The sequence below is a fragment of the Brachionichthys hirsutus genome, chromosome 6 (genome assembly GCF_040956055.1).
Source record: "Brachionichthys hirsutus isolate HB-005 chromosome 6, CSIRO-AGI_Bhir_v1, whole genome shotgun sequence".
In the NCBI taxonomy this organism is placed as follows: domain Eukaryota; kingdom Metazoa; phylum Chordata; class Actinopteri; order Lophiiformes; family Brachionichthyidae; genus Brachionichthys; species Brachionichthys hirsutus.
This window is the reverse complement of record NC_090902.1, coordinates 15,493,440-15,508,735: the sequence shown is the minus strand read 5'-3', so window position 1 is coordinate 15,508,735 and position 15,296 is coordinate 15,493,440. Positions and strand designations below refer to the sequence as shown.

Here is a 15,296-nt window from a genome sequence, read left to right as displayed (position 1 = left end):
CTGCACAGAGAGCGCCAGGAAGCTGCACAGAGAGCGACAGGAAGTTGCACAGAGAGCGACAGGAAGCTGCACAGAGAGCGACAGGAAGCTGCACAGAGAGCGACAGGAAGCTGCACAGAGAGCGACAGGAATTTGCACAGAGAGCGACAAGAAGCTGCACAGAGAGCGACAGGAAGTTGCACAGAGAGCCACAGGAAGCTGCACAGAGAGCAACAGGAAGCTGCACAGAGAGCCACAGGAAGCTGCACAGAGAGCCACAGGAAGCTGCACAGAGAGCCACAGGAAGCTGCACAGAGAGCAACAGGAAGCTGCACAGAGAGCGACAGGAAGCTGCACAGAGAGCGACAGGAATTTGCACAGAGAGCGACAGGAAGCTGCACAGAGAGCGACAGGAAGTTGCACAGAGAGCGCCAGGAAGTTGCACAGAGAGCACCAGGAAGCTGCACAGAGAGCGACAGGAAGCTGCACAGAGAGTGACAGGAAGTTGTACAGAGAGCGCCAGGAAGTTGCACAGAGAGCGACAGGAAGCTGCACAGAGAGTGACAGGAAGTTGCACAGAGAGCGACAGGAAGCTGCAAAGAGAGCCACAGGAAGCTGCACAGAGAGCGACAGGAAGCTGCACAGAGAGCGACAGGAAGTTGCACAGAGAGCGACAGGAAGCTGCACAGAGAGCGACAGGAAGTTGCACAGAGAGCGACAGGAAGCTGCACAGAGAGCGACAGGAAGTTGCACAGAGAGCGACAGGAAGCTGTACAGAGAGTGACAGGAAGCTACACAGAGAGCGACAGGAAGCTGCACAGAGAGTGACAGGAAGCTGCACAGAGAGCGACAGGAAGCTGCACAGAGAGCCACAGGAAGCTGCACAGAGAGCGACAAGAAGTTGCACAGAGAGCCACAGGAAGCTGCACAGAGAGCGACAGGAAGCTGCACAGAGAGCCACAGGAAGCTGCACAGAGAGCCACAGGAAGCTGCACAGAGAGCCACAGGAAGCTGCACAGAGAGCGACAGGAAGCTGCACAGAGAGCCACAGGAAGGTGCACAGAGAGCCACAGGAAGCTGCACAGAGAGCCACAGGAAGCTGCACAGAGAGCGACAGGAAGCTGCACAGAGAGCCACAGGAAGCTGCACAGAGAGCCACAGGAAGCTGCACAGAGAGCCACAGGAAGCTGCACAGAGAGCGACAGGAAGCTGCACAGAGAGCCACAGGAAGCTGCACAGAGAGCCACAGGAAGCTGCACAGAGAGCAACAGGAAGCTGCACAGAGAGCCACAGGAAGCTGCACAGAGAGCCACAGGAAGCTGCGCAGAGAGCGACAGGAAGCTGCACAGAGAGCCACAGGAAGCTGCACAGAGAGCCACAGGAAGCTGCGACACTCACCTGACGGCGAGCACTGAGCAGGCGGTGAACAGAGCGACCTCCTCCACACACGCTCTGTCACAGCAGCAGTTCATGTCACACACGTCCACGATGACGTCACAGGGACACAAGCTGCCGACTGACACACACACACACACACACAGATCTGAGGTTATACGCTGTACAAAGAGAGATAACAGGATAATGTTTATTTGTAGTCTTTATATTTTATTATTAAACTATGAGAATAAACTTAAACGTTGGGCGTGGCCTCTTAACTGATGTCCTTACCGCCTCTACGTGAAGAGAGCCGAGACCTAAGCCAGCAAGCTAGCTAGCTAGCTGGTGCTAATGCGGCCTCCTACCGTTGTCGGCTGGAGTGAGCAGACGGCCGGAGAGAGGCAGCGGCTCCGGGCTGGGCGGCTCCGGGCTGGGCGGCTCCGGGCTCAGCGGCTCCGCGCTCGGCGGCTCCGGGCTCGGCGGGTCCGGGCTCGGCGGGTCCGGGCTCGGCGGCTCCGCGCTCGGCGGCTCCGAGCTCCGGGCTCCGGGCTCTGCAGGCTCTGGAGTTCTGGAGTTCTGCTCCCCGTTCGTCGGACTTCCGCTGGCGGTGACGACAGAAAACAAGAGAAATAAACTGAACAGACTCGATCGGGACCGAAACACGGCCATCTTTGTTTAGCCTCTGGTTGCTATGGTTTTCTTCTTCTTCGCTGGATTGATTAGCTGCTCCTTTCATGATGACGTTCTGACACCTGCTGCCCATGGGCGGTACTACACCCCGCAGGATGAGGACGCAATCACGCCGCAGAAAATTGATTTCACTGAAAACAAAGATGAACGTGGTCCTTTCCAATACATTACCTTACAGTACATGCAATATATGTGTTGTATTATTACAGTTTTTCTATTTACTTTATCACCATTGACAGTATGTCTTTATGTACTATTCAAAGATACTTGCGTTTAATTCTTTTATTCATTCACGGGTTTAAGATACATTCTCGTGCTTCAAACTGCAGCATTAAATATACTGCAGCATACTGCCTATAAATCTGCTAAATACTGCGTTCTCTGACTTTTTAGCACAGACTAGTATAGCTAAATTCTTTTTTTTTGTGTGTGATATCTTCACTGAAGTCAGAATCTGTGTGCCAAGACTTTAAGGTGAACAGCTCTTATCACTTTGATGTTTGACATTTGCTAAAATTATTATTTGCAGTACTATTATTCTCCAGCAGGGAGCACCACAGGACAGTGGGCGAGAAGCAGCGCTACAAAAGGCCTCTGCAGTGTCTGCACCGTCCCTGGGGCAGAGAAGAGATACAGAGCTGCTCGCCCCTGTGGGTGCCAGATATATATTTTCGTTTTGTATTTAATATATAAATATGCACTGTCCCACGGTGTATTTTGTGTATTTAATATATAAATATGCACCGTCCCACGGTGTATTTTGTGTATTTAATGTATAAATATGCACTGTCCCACGGTGTATTTTGTGTATTTAATATATAAATATGCACCGTCCCACGGTGTATTTTTTGTATTTAATGTATAAATATGCACCGTCCCACGGTGTATTTTGTGTATTTAATATATAAATATGCACTGTCCCACGGTGTATTTTTTGTATTTAATGTATAAATATGCACCGTCCCACGGTGTATTTTTTGTATTTAATATATAAATATGCACTGTCCCAGGGTGTATCTTTTGTATTTAATATATAAATATGCACCGTCCCACGGTGTGTTTTTTGTATTTAATATATAAATATGCACTGTCCCACGTTGTACTTTTTGTATTTAATGTATAAATATGCACTGTCCCACGGTGTGTTTTTTGTATTTGATATATAAATATGCACCGTCCCACGGTGTATTTTGTGTATTTAATATATAAATATGCACTGTCCCACGGTGTATTTTGTGTATTTAATATATAAATATGCACCGTCCCACGTTGTATTTTTTGTATTTAATATATAAATATGCACCGTCCCACGGTGTATTTTTTGTATTTAATGTATAAATATGCACTGTCCCACGGTGTGTTTTTTGTATTTAATGTATAAATATGCACTGTCCCACGGTGTGTTTTTTGTATTTAATGTATAAATATGCACTGTCCCACTGTGTGTTTTTTGTATTTCATGTATAAATATGCACCGTCCCACGGTGTATTTTTTGTATTTAATATATAAATATGCACCGTCCCACGGTGTATTTTGTGTATTTAATGTATAAATATGCACCGTCCCACGTTGTATTTTTTGTATTTAATATATAAATATGCACTGTCCCACGGTGTATTTTGTGTATTTAATGTATAAATATGCACCGTCCCACGGTGTATTTTGTGTATTTAATATATAAATATGCACCGTCCCACGGTGTACTTTGTGTATTTAATGTATAAATATGCACCGTCCCACGGTGTATTTTGTGTATTTAATATATAAATATGCACCGTCCCACGGTGTATTTTGTGTATTTAATGTATAAATATGCACCGTCCCACGGTGTACTTTGTGTATTTAATGTATAAATATGCACCGTCCCACGGTGTACTTTGTGTATTTAATGTATAAATATGCACCGTCCCACGGTGTATTTTGTGTATTTAATGTATAAATATGCACCGTCCCACGGTGTATTTTGTGTATTTAATATATAAATATGCACCGTCCCACGGTGTGTTTTTTGTATTTAATGTATAAATATGCACCGTCCCACGGTGTATTTTGTGTATTTAATGTATAAATATGCACCGTCCCACGGTGTATTTTGTGTATTTAATGTATAAATATGCACCGTCCCACGGTGTACTTTGTGTATTTAATGTATAAATATGCACCGTCCCACGGTGTACTTTGTGCTGTTGGTGAAGTGAACAGGGCGCTTTGAAGCTGTTGAGTGCTGAGGAGCCGTTCCTGCTTGAACTTAGCCTCTGATTGGCCGGAGAAACCTTTAAATGAATTACAATCAATGCTCTATAATTACACCGAACTGAAGATCTGAACTTCTGCATCACACGAAGTAGAGCTGCTAAGACAGACATCACATGCAGCTTTGTAATCAATCAGTCTCTGATGTGACGAAGAGAACAAAACGAGTGTAAGAGTCCTCTTTGAAGACTCCAGAAACGAGCGGTGTTAAAAGCTGCAGGAGAACATGACGTGGGGCTTCTCTTGATAAATGATTTCAATGGAATGATGATAAATCATGTGGCAAATATATTCCAGACTAGTATGAGACTAGTAATTATCGCCGGCAAAGCAAACCGTAGAGTTTTTATTGTGATGTTTGCTATGAAGAATTTAAAATAGCTCCTTTTCTAAAGGTCCGAGGGTAAGTAATCTATGCTTGAGTCTCACGCCGAAGTGCTCCTGTGTTCATTCTGGTTTCTGAATGTTTGCCTATAGAGCAGGGGTGGGCAAACCTTTTGACTCGCGGGCCACAATGGGTTCTAAAATTAGCCAGAGGGGCCGGGCCAGGAACAGATGGATGGAGTATTTGTGTAAGCTAATATAAATGACATGTAAAAGACATTACATGAAAGGATTTGGCCTTTTACAGGTAGCATTACAGGGGAAAGGTCAAATATTGGGGTTTAATTATAATAAAACTTAATTTAATGATATAATTTGGACAAACTCAGGCGGCCCCAACGGGCCGCCTGAGTTTGCCCATGCCTGCTATAGAGTCATGCTAATGACATGCTAAAATATCCAATTGTTTTACCGGAGACATTGATGTGTTCCTGAAATCCACTAAATATTGAATTATTCAGTCACTATCATGTTAGAGAAGGTGAAGGTACAGTTTCCCTTCACACCCTGTTGGCTCTTCTGCAGCAGCTCGCCGGTTATTCGCGTCTTCCATTTCTGGTGAAGACAGCTTCCGGTACTTCGCTTCGTCGTCTCAGCACATACGACACAGGAGACACGTAAATCACTTTACATCGGTACACTCTCTCTGTGCACAGGGAGGCTCCGCCTTTATTTATACAGAACATAACACAGCGTAACCTTCCGCCCAACTCAGCAGTGGCAAGTAGTGCCGACCTAAACATGCATTACTAGTGGCAAACATCGCTCTCAACACACATTCTATAAAGTGAGTCCTCATTTGGAGTCATGCTAGTACCATGGATTGGCCCATAGGGGGCGCGCTGTAGGTCTCCCCGGGGCCGCCTGAGGACTCTCAGTCCGCAGGGTAGAGGGATTTCTAGCTATCGCCACTCACTGGTATCACTTGAAGGCTTTTTGTTGTTAGTTTTACACTTGGTGCCAAAAAACAAAAAGTATATTTTAAAAACCCAAGAGCTCTATCAAGAAATCATGAGCCAGCACCTCGAGATAGCGCAAAGATGTTGTTGTCTTCTCTCCGCATCACCTCGCTCACGTAAAGCGTTAGCCAGCAAAGCTACGCAGGCTAGCCCTACTGCGAGGACGACTAACTAGCATGAACGCGACCTCCTCTGTGCAGCGGTTCTGTTGCTGGGTGCAGATGGTTCTAGAAACAGCTCCCATGAAGAGCTCTAGACTACCTACTCTAAAGCTCTAAATGACTTCAAACTAGGGGTGGGACATTAATGCATTAATTACAATTAATTAATAAGAAGGACGTTAATTAATTCAAAATATTAACGCATTTTAACGCAGTTTGCATGTCAAAAAACCCGGAACGTTTGTCAGTTCACCATGTTCTGGTACGCCACTTATACTGACGCACACAGTCCCAGGCTGGCTTGGGGACGAATGGAGAGTACTTTTGGAATGTATTTGGTCCGTGCCTGGATTCCGTAGTCACGTGATGACGTAGGCACGTTAGCTTGTTGTGTGCGCCGATGTAGCATGTAGTTCCGTGACTGACTGCGCCTCATTAAAAGATACGTTTGTTCCTGAATCTGCCTCCTCCTTCCTACCATCCGTAGAGGTGAAAGACATAACTTTGCTGGACGGTAAATTCATTTTCAAAAAACGACCAGATGGGAGAGACAAAGCCACCGTGTATTGCAAACTATGCAAAAAAGAGTTTGCCTACCACAGAAGTACTGCTAGCACAGAAACGGCTCGCGCTAGCGGTTCTGGTCAGCAGCAACTTGACCAAATGACAAATGGATTTAGACGGAAAATGAGCAATTAAACGTCGGAAACACTGACGAATTCACTCGCAAAGTGGGTCGCCAAAGACTGTAGACCGCTATCAGTGGTAGAAGACAAAGGTCTACAAGATGTGCTGCGGATAGCTGCGTGTGATGAAACCTTTGAAATGCCGTGCAGAAAGACTATTTCAAGCAAAGTTCTGCAACTGTACTTACCTTTGTTTACAATTTTGAAATGAAATGAAATTACCAGCCATTAAATGAGCTTCAGTTAAAAGTCATGTCTGTGAGTATTATTTGATAAGTCGTCCAATACAATTTATTTGCATAAAAAAATGTTGCTTTTGAGGAAATTATGGTCATGCAATTAATTTCGATTAATTAATTACAAAGCATATAGTTAATTAGTTTAAAAAAATTAATCAAGTCCCACCACTACTTCAAACCTTTGTATATAAAGCCTGAGGGGACGTGCCCCCCACAGTCCAGTGTCTCATAAAGGGGAGTTTGTATGATCTCCCCGTGACGCGCTGGCGACACATCTGAGGTGTGCCCTGCCTCTCGCCCACAGCAAGATGGGATTGGCTCCTGTAGCTGTCGTGACCCGTAAAGCCGTGTGTGTGTGTGTGTGTGTATGTGGGTATGTGTGTGTATGTGGGTGTGTGTGTGTGTAGGTGTGTGTGCGTGTGTGTGTGCGTGTGTGTTTGTGCGTGTGTGTGTGTATGTGTGTGTGTATGTGTGCGTGTGTGTGTGCGTGTGTATGTGTGTGTGTGTGTGTATGTGTGTGTGTGCGTGTGTGTGTGTGTTTGTGCGTGTGTGTGTGTATGTGTGTGTGTATGTGTGCGTGTGTGTGTGCGTGTGTATGTGTGTGTGTGTGTTTGTGGGTGGGTGTGTGTGTAGGTGTGTGTGCGTGTGTGTGTGCGTGTGTGTATGTGTGTGTGAGTCTGTGTGTGTGTGCGTGCGTGTGTGTGTGTTTGTGCGTGTGTGTGTGTGTGTGTGTGTATGTGTGTGTGTGTGTTTGTGTGTGTGTGCATGTGTGTGTGTGCGTGTGTATGTGTGTGTGTGCGTGTGTGTGTTTGTGCGCGTGTGTGTGTGTGTGCGTGCGTGCGTGTGTGTGTGTGCGTGTGTGTGTGTGCGTGCGTGTGTGTGTGTGTGTGCGTGTGTATGTGTGTGTGTGTGTGTGTTTGTGCGTGTGTGTGTGTGTATGTGTGCGTGTGTGTGTGCGTGTGTATGTGTGTGTGTGTTTGTGTGTGTGTGCGTGTGTGTGTGTGTGTACGTGTGTGTGCGTGTGTGTGTTTGTGCGCGTGTGTGTGTGTGTGTGCGTGCGTGTGTGTGTGCGTGTGTGTGTGTGTGCGTGTGTATGTGTGTGTGTGTGTGTGTGTGTGCGTGTGTATGTGTGTGTGTGTGTGTGTGATGGTTGAGAGCCTCGCTGTCCTCCCGGCCCAGCAGAGCTGGACGCACCTCTAACGTTTCACACGCACGGACTTCAACAGCAAATAACAACAACAACGCTACCGTCCAGCGTCCCTCTTGTCTCTGCCCACAGCATCCTGGTGTTGTAAAAGGTTTACAGCACCGCCCCCGGCGCCGCCCCCGTCCAGTGAGCCGCCCCTTTGCAGCATTTAGTCTGTATTATTTGGTACTAATTAAGAACAGCTCAACGCGAGCACGGAATGAACGTAGCATCTGCTTGACCAAAGACTGTCTCAGAAATCTCACATCAGTGTCTCTGCGTTAACTAGTAGAATATGTCTCCTTTAATGTCTCCTTTGATGTATCCTTTAATGCTCTTTGTACTGGTCTGTTACATTTAATAAAACGATTCAGGATCCAGTTGGTGAGGGAATTCAGCGCTGCGGTTCGGACGCCTCCTTGTGGCTGTCCCGATGCTCGCACAAAGGAATTCCCTCACGTTGTCCTTGGCGTGCGGCCCTTCCTTGGGGAGGGACTAATACAAGCCTATCCTCTACCCCCGTGATCAGTATAACCAATCAAAGGAAATGTCGCTCTGCTGTATTAGCATGTTAGCACTGCCAAGGCGTGCTGTGGAGCCCAGGCCTCAGACGGGGCCCGCAGGGGCCTGTCTCCGGACGGTCACACCTCGGCCTCGGCCGTGCTTCTGGAGCTCATGCTGTATGTCCTGTTTTATCAGGCATTATTTAGGAATAACTTTATTGATGCAGCTTGATCCAGGCTCGTGGAGGCGTGGTGCGTTTGTGTGTCCATAGTGGGCCTTCGTCTTCCTCTCTCCACCCACTATGCGGAGCAGCCTGGCCTCCGCTCTGAGGTCGCTGTGGCTGCTCTACCTGTGGGCAACAGGAGAATAATGGCTGGATTAAGAAGACATGGACTACAGGGGAAGTCACCGCAGTCCTTCAGCTCCAAGACAAACTGATTGCTGATTGGTTTCCTCGTCATTGGAGAGGAGCGATCAATAATCCCGGTGACTCTCCTGCGTTCAGTGAAATGATGGCAGCATGAGTCTTCACCTTTAACCCAGCTGGAACGACGCTGTTGTCCTGAGACGGGGTTTGTGACACACACGTCACACATACAGTACAACCCAGCGAGGCCTGAAGGGCGGCGCCAGCGGGAACGCTAACCTATGAGAAAGCTGCAAACACTTCACATTTTGTCGGGTATTTCTTGTATGTTTCTGTTCAGACACACACTGGGCCTCTCATCAAGTATACGTATATGGCGTATATATATAGTATATGGTGTGTATAAATAGTATATGGGGTGTATAAATAGTATATGGTGTATATATAGTATATGGCGTATATATATAGTATATGGTGTGTATAAATAGTATATGGGGTGTATAAATAGTATATGGTGTATATACAGTATATAGCATATATGTATAGTACATGCCGTATATAATATATGGCGTATAATATATGGTGTGTATATATAGTATATGCCGTATATAGTATATGGCGTATAGTATATGGCATATATATATTATATGGTGTATATATATATAGTATATGGCATATATATATTATATGGTGTATATATATATAGTATATGGCGTATACATATATTATATGGTGTATATAGTATATGGAGTATATATATAGTATATGGCGTATATAGTATATGCCGTATATAGTATATGGTGTATATATAGTATATGGCATATATAGTATTGGGCGTATATAGTATATGGTGTATATATATAGTATATGGTGTATATATAGTATATGGCGTATATAATATATGGCGTATATAGTATATGGTGTATATATATAGTATATGGCGTATATTTATTTTATTATTTTTTTAAATTTCTGGTTTATTTGAATATGGACAAATACAAAACATAGACACATGTAGCACAGGTATCCGATGTTTGCATTATAGCGCTTAGAGCTGAAGCTAATTCGCAGCACTTGTCCATAGATGGGCTTTCAACACAGACATTCGTAAAAACATGGAAAGGAAGGAAAATTTTAAAAAAGCAGTCAATGCATGTTTTTTTTTATCACAGAACTAACAAAATTAAGAGTAAAAAACAAGACAGAAAACAAAACAAAAAAGAAATGTTAGAGATAAAACTTAACAGGGTACAACAGACAAGCACACTTTAGGGACATTTAAACATGGGAACAGTGCTGCTGCTTGCACATCCAAGATTTCGTTTCTTTTTTGAAGGAGACCAATTGTGTCATAGATTTTAGGTGGACAGGGAGCAGATTCCACAGACTAGCACCTTTCACAGAGAGAGCGGATTGTGCGAAAGATGTTTTTCGGGGAGGCACCTTACAGTCCCCACCTGAGGCTGCCCGGGTGGACCTGCCAGAGCTCTGCAGTCTGCTGACAAACCTGCTCAGTGGTTCTGGTGCAAAGCCATGCACACATTTAAAAAAACTGTTTAAGAACACTTAAATTAATACAATTTAAGAAGGATAAAAACTTGTGTTTTGATAAAATATGGCAATGGTGAAATCTAATGGGCTTTTGGTCAAACACCTTCAGGGCCCCGTGGTAAAGGCTCTCTATTGGCCTGAGCGTGGTCTGACTCGTTTGTGACCAAACAGTGGCTCCATAAGACAGACGAGAGAGGATTATAGAGTTTAAAAACACCATTGCACAGCCGGGAGTCAAGCATTGTCTGATTAATTTAAAGCAATTGTTGTTGGATCGGATGGATTTACATAACCTTTTAATGTGGCTTTTAAAATTTAAGTGCGAGTCTAAAATTATTCCTAGATATTCCACCTCTGATACCTGTTCAATTAACTCGTCATTTATTTGGATCTGCAAGGGGGTATATATATAGTATATGGTGTATATATATAGTAAATGGTGTATATATATAGTAAATGGTGTATATATAGTATATGGCGTATATAGTATATGGTATATACATATAGTATATGGTGTATATATATCGTATATGGCGTATATAGTATATGGCGTATATAGTATATGGTGTACATATATAGTATATGGTGTATATAGTATATGGCGTATATAGTATATAGTATATGGCATATACATAGTATCAGTGGTGGACCGTCAGGGCCAGCAAAGCGTTCTCTGCTGGCCTAAAATAACCAGAAATAATCATCATATTTATAATAAAAGTTAATGCCATTTTAAATTAATTTGCCATATATATATATATTATATTCATGTCATATTATATCCCAGTGTTGTATTTCTATCCAATCAGAATTGAGCTAGTTTCTGTTGCCAGGTTGTATGAAATCTGTCCGAGACCTTCAGAATCAACAATGCTGGCGTCTGTGTACCGTGAGTGAACGGGCACATATAGTTGATAGATAGTTGCGATAGCCAATCAGATCACGAGTTGGCGACAGTAAGGCCTTCTAGCTGGCCTCACGTTGAACGTGAAATGTACGCACCCTGTGATTGGATAGCGGGAGCCGGGCGGCAGAAGAAAAATCGATTATATATAAACTTGCTTTTTAACCCATGAAGGAGGGGAAACGTAGATTTGGTTGCAGATATAATCGCAAGACCATTTTCAAGACGGACCTTTCAAGAGAAGCTTTTTTACTCCCTCTCTGGAGTCTCCAACTCAGGGTGGGCCTCCGTGTCCATAGAAAAGGATCTTATTGGAACTGAAATGCACAGATAAACTGAACCAAGTCACTGAAGTCTTCTTGAGGAAAGAGAGGAGAATGGATTTTGTGCTGAAATGAGTGTTTTGGGGGACAGCCGTTTTGTGAGTGCAAGCATTTCATTTATTTAACGTTTCACGCATTTTTGTAATTTTATTTAGTTCATGTCAAAGGAAATAAAAAAATACTTTTTCTTGCTCCTCTGCAATGTACGTAAATATTGTGGCGCAGCTGTGGGATTGTAGTAGAAGTACACAAAGCGCAGCGATGCTAAAGGGACACGCCGGACCTGCTGAATCGATGAAGCTTTATTATTTCACTTGCACTTATTAAAGACGACCTTTTCCCTCGCTACCTCTCACACACATCTATCTCCGCTCCGCGGATTCACTTTCTCTCTCTCTCTCACACACACACACACGCTACCTTTTATTTGTAAGTTTGATAAGTTTTAATTGCTGATGCAGGTTTATTGATTATTAAAGGCTCCAGAAAATAGCCCGTGTTGTATATGAGTGAAGTGATGCAACACCCAGTACTGCGTAAGTGTGTTTCTGTATATTCTTTCTCCAGCCGTGGTGTCATAAACGATGGCAGTATGAGGGGTATTTGCTCAAGTCGGTCTGTGAAACGCATCACTGAAGGCCGAGGTGTGAAACGCACGCCGTGCCACTGGATAGTCCAACACGGCAGCGGCTCAGCTGGTTGGGAGAGTCCACCGGTTCACCAGTTCAAGTTCCGGCCCAGACGAGGTATGGAGTGTGGACTGGTCGCTTGAGCGGGGCCAGTCTGGTGCCCCTGAGCAAGGCACCAACCGCTCCAGGTGCCCCGATCATGGTGGTGCCTTCACCCTATGCCCTCTCCATCCATGTTACATGCGTGTGTGTGGATTGTTAAAAAAAGGCCCAGTAGGAGGGTGTAAATGACATTGTCTGTGTGTGTGTGCAGTGATGTGTATACACGTATGACAATACTAAGCATTCTTTCTTTCTAATACTGTACTTTATACTATACTGTACTGTACTGTACTGTAGCTGCTGCATGCACGTTTTTTGCACACTGGTCCACTCACCTCTCATAATACTGCAGCCCTGTCTCCTATATGCTCCTATAGATGATCATATAGATGCTCCTATAGATGCTCCGATATATGCTCCTATAGATGATCATATAGAACTAACCTGCAACATCAAATAAGTTCAAAAACACATGGCTTTTACACATTTGTGTTTTTAAATCTCTGATCCTGCTGCTGGTCAGCTGGGAGCTGTGGGGACCGTTACCATGAACAAGTGGTGACCAGATGATAAACCCTCACGGGCTGCGTGTCCTACGCTGGGCTGCCTGTCCTTTGCTGGGCTGCGTGTCCTTCGTGGGCTGCCTGTCCTTTGCTGGGCTGCCTGTCCTTAGTGGGCTGCGTGTCCTTCGTGGGCTGCCTGTCCTTTGCTGGGCTGCGTGTCCTTAGTGGGCTGCGTGTCCTTTGCCTGGCTGCCTGTCCTTTGCTGGGCTGCTTGTCCTTTGCTGGGCTGCGTGTCCTTCGTGGGCTGCGTGTCCTTCGTGGGCTGCGTGTCCTTAGTGGGCTGCGTGTCCTTTGCTGGGCTGCGTGTCCTTTGCTGGGCTGCCTGTCCTTTGTGGGCTGCCTGTCCTTAGTGGGCTGCGTGTCCTTTGTGGGCTGCGTGTCCTTTGTGGGCTGCATGTCCTTTGCTGGGCTGCCTGTCCTTCGTGGGCTGCGTGTCCTTCGTGGGCTGCATGTCCTCGTGTATGTTAGCAGTGTATCATGTCCCGGTGCGACAGAGCACCACCTCTGCTCCTCTCAGCCTCCCAGTCGCTCGCGCTGCCTCCATCTATCTGTCCACTTATCTGTCCATCTCTCATCAGGTCATCATCTCGATTGTCTCTGCCTCCCAACATCGTCTCTGTCTCTGTCCTGATACCAGTGTCCTTCACAAACACAGAAACCCCATTCAGAAATCACTCTGATCGTCTTCTCAGCGATACATTAGTCCATCCTGATGCAGCGTCTTCAATCATTGTCTGATCAATCCAAAGAACGGCAGATATGAAATATGCTCTGAACTTCATCCTCTCTCAGCATCCCTTCATCTTCCTCCCTCTATCCGTCTGTCATCTCTCTCTCCTGATAGCATCACGTTATCGACTCTCCAAATTAAAAGCTGCCTTGTGCCCTTCACTGACACGTACTGTGTGTGTGTGTGTGTGGGGGGGGGGGGGTATTTGTCTCGTAGATGTCCCCCACCATGAGTGTGGCACACACTGTCACCCAGCAGAGTTCAGCAGCAAACCCTCACAACATCTTTGTGAAGAAGACTTCATCTTCATCTTCATGTTAAATGCAAGCCTTGCTTGTTTGCTCCAGACTGTCAGCGTGCAGGAGTGGATCTGGATAGAGCAGCCGGGTCTGGATAGAGCACCTGGGTCTGGATAGAGCAGCCGGGTCTGGATAGAGCACCCAGGTCTGGATAGAGCAGTCGGGTCTGGATAGAGCAGTCAGGTCTGGATAGAGCAGTCAGGTCTGGATAGAGCAGCCGGGTCTGGATAGAGCAGCTGGGTCTGGATAGAGCACCCCGGTCTGGATAGAGCAGTCAGGTCTGGATAGAGCAGCCGGGTCTGGATAGAGCAGCTGGGTCTGGATAGAGCAGCCGGGTCTGGATAGAGCACCCGGGTCTGGATAGAGCACCCGGGTCTGGATAGAGCAGCCGGGTCTGGATAGAGCAGCCGGGTCTGGATAGAGCAGTCGGGTCTGGATAGAGCAGCCGGGTCTGGATAGAGCAGCCGGGTCTGGATAGAGCACCCGGGTCTGGATAGAGCACCCGGGACTGGATAGAGCAGCCGCTCTTTGGTCTTTTGCGAGGTTCCTTCATTGATACAGAATGTTCTTTACAAAAAGAGAAACAGCCACACGTTTGGGGAGAATATATTTAATAGTGGTTTGGTCAAATGAGGAATTCACAAGTTAAAAGTCTCCTCGGTGGCAGGGCACCGGGGGTGGATGAGGTTCGCCCTGAGTATCTTCAGTCTCTGGATGTGCAGGGACTGTCTTGGTTTTCACGTCTCTGTAACATCGCATGGCGGTCGGGGACAGTGTCTCTGGTCTGCCAGCCGGGAGTGGCGGTGAACCGGAGGGTGTGCTCCACTACAGGGGGATCACGCGCCTCGGCCTCCTGGGGACAGTCTATTCCAGGGTGCTGGGATCGGATCGGACCGAGAGTCGAACCTCGGATGCAGGAGAAACAATGTGGCTTTAGTCCCAGTCGTGGGACACTGGACCAGATCTACACCCTCCATCGGGTGCCCGAGGGTTCGTGGGAGTTCGCCCAACCAGTCCACGTGTGTTTTGTGAATTTGTAGAAGCTGTTTAACCGCGTCCCTCATAGTATCTTGTGGGGGGGGTGCTTCAGGAGTACGGGGTCCCCCTTTGCAGAGAGCTGTCCGGTCCCTGCACGCTCGCAGTCAGAGCTTGGTTTGCCCTGCCGGCAGCAAGTCTAGCCTGCTCCAGGTGCGGGTTGGACTCCGGCAGGGCCGCCCTTTATCACCGGTCCTGTTCATAGTCTTTATGGACAGAATTTCTAGGTGCATCCGGGGGGGGGGGGGGTCTTTGGGAGCAGGAAGAATCTAATCTGATGACGGTGGCGGTTCCGAGGCTGCGGTGGCGTGGACTCTCCCAGCTGTTGGGCGGCTAAAGCGTTCCCATCTAACCTCATATAAAACCGGAGGCGA

General features: G+C 46.3%; 1 protein-coding gene across 1 annotated transcript in view; it reads right to left on the bottom strand.

Moving 5' to 3' along the window:
* The window catches only part of LOC137894670 (tectonic-1-like), a 30,219-nt gene that overhangs the window by 11,526 nt on the left and 3,397 nt on the right, over nt 1-15,296 (bottom strand). Inside the window, exons 2-3 of the mRNA XM_068740119.1 lie at nt 1,722-1,957; nt 1,378-1,495 (exon numbers count right to left, since the gene is read on the bottom strand). Of these exons, the coding sequence (XP_068596220.1) occupies nt 1,378-1,495; nt 1,722-1,957 (354 nt within the window). The remainder of the gene's footprint in view (nt 1-1,377; nt 1,496-1,721; nt 1,958-15,296) is intronic.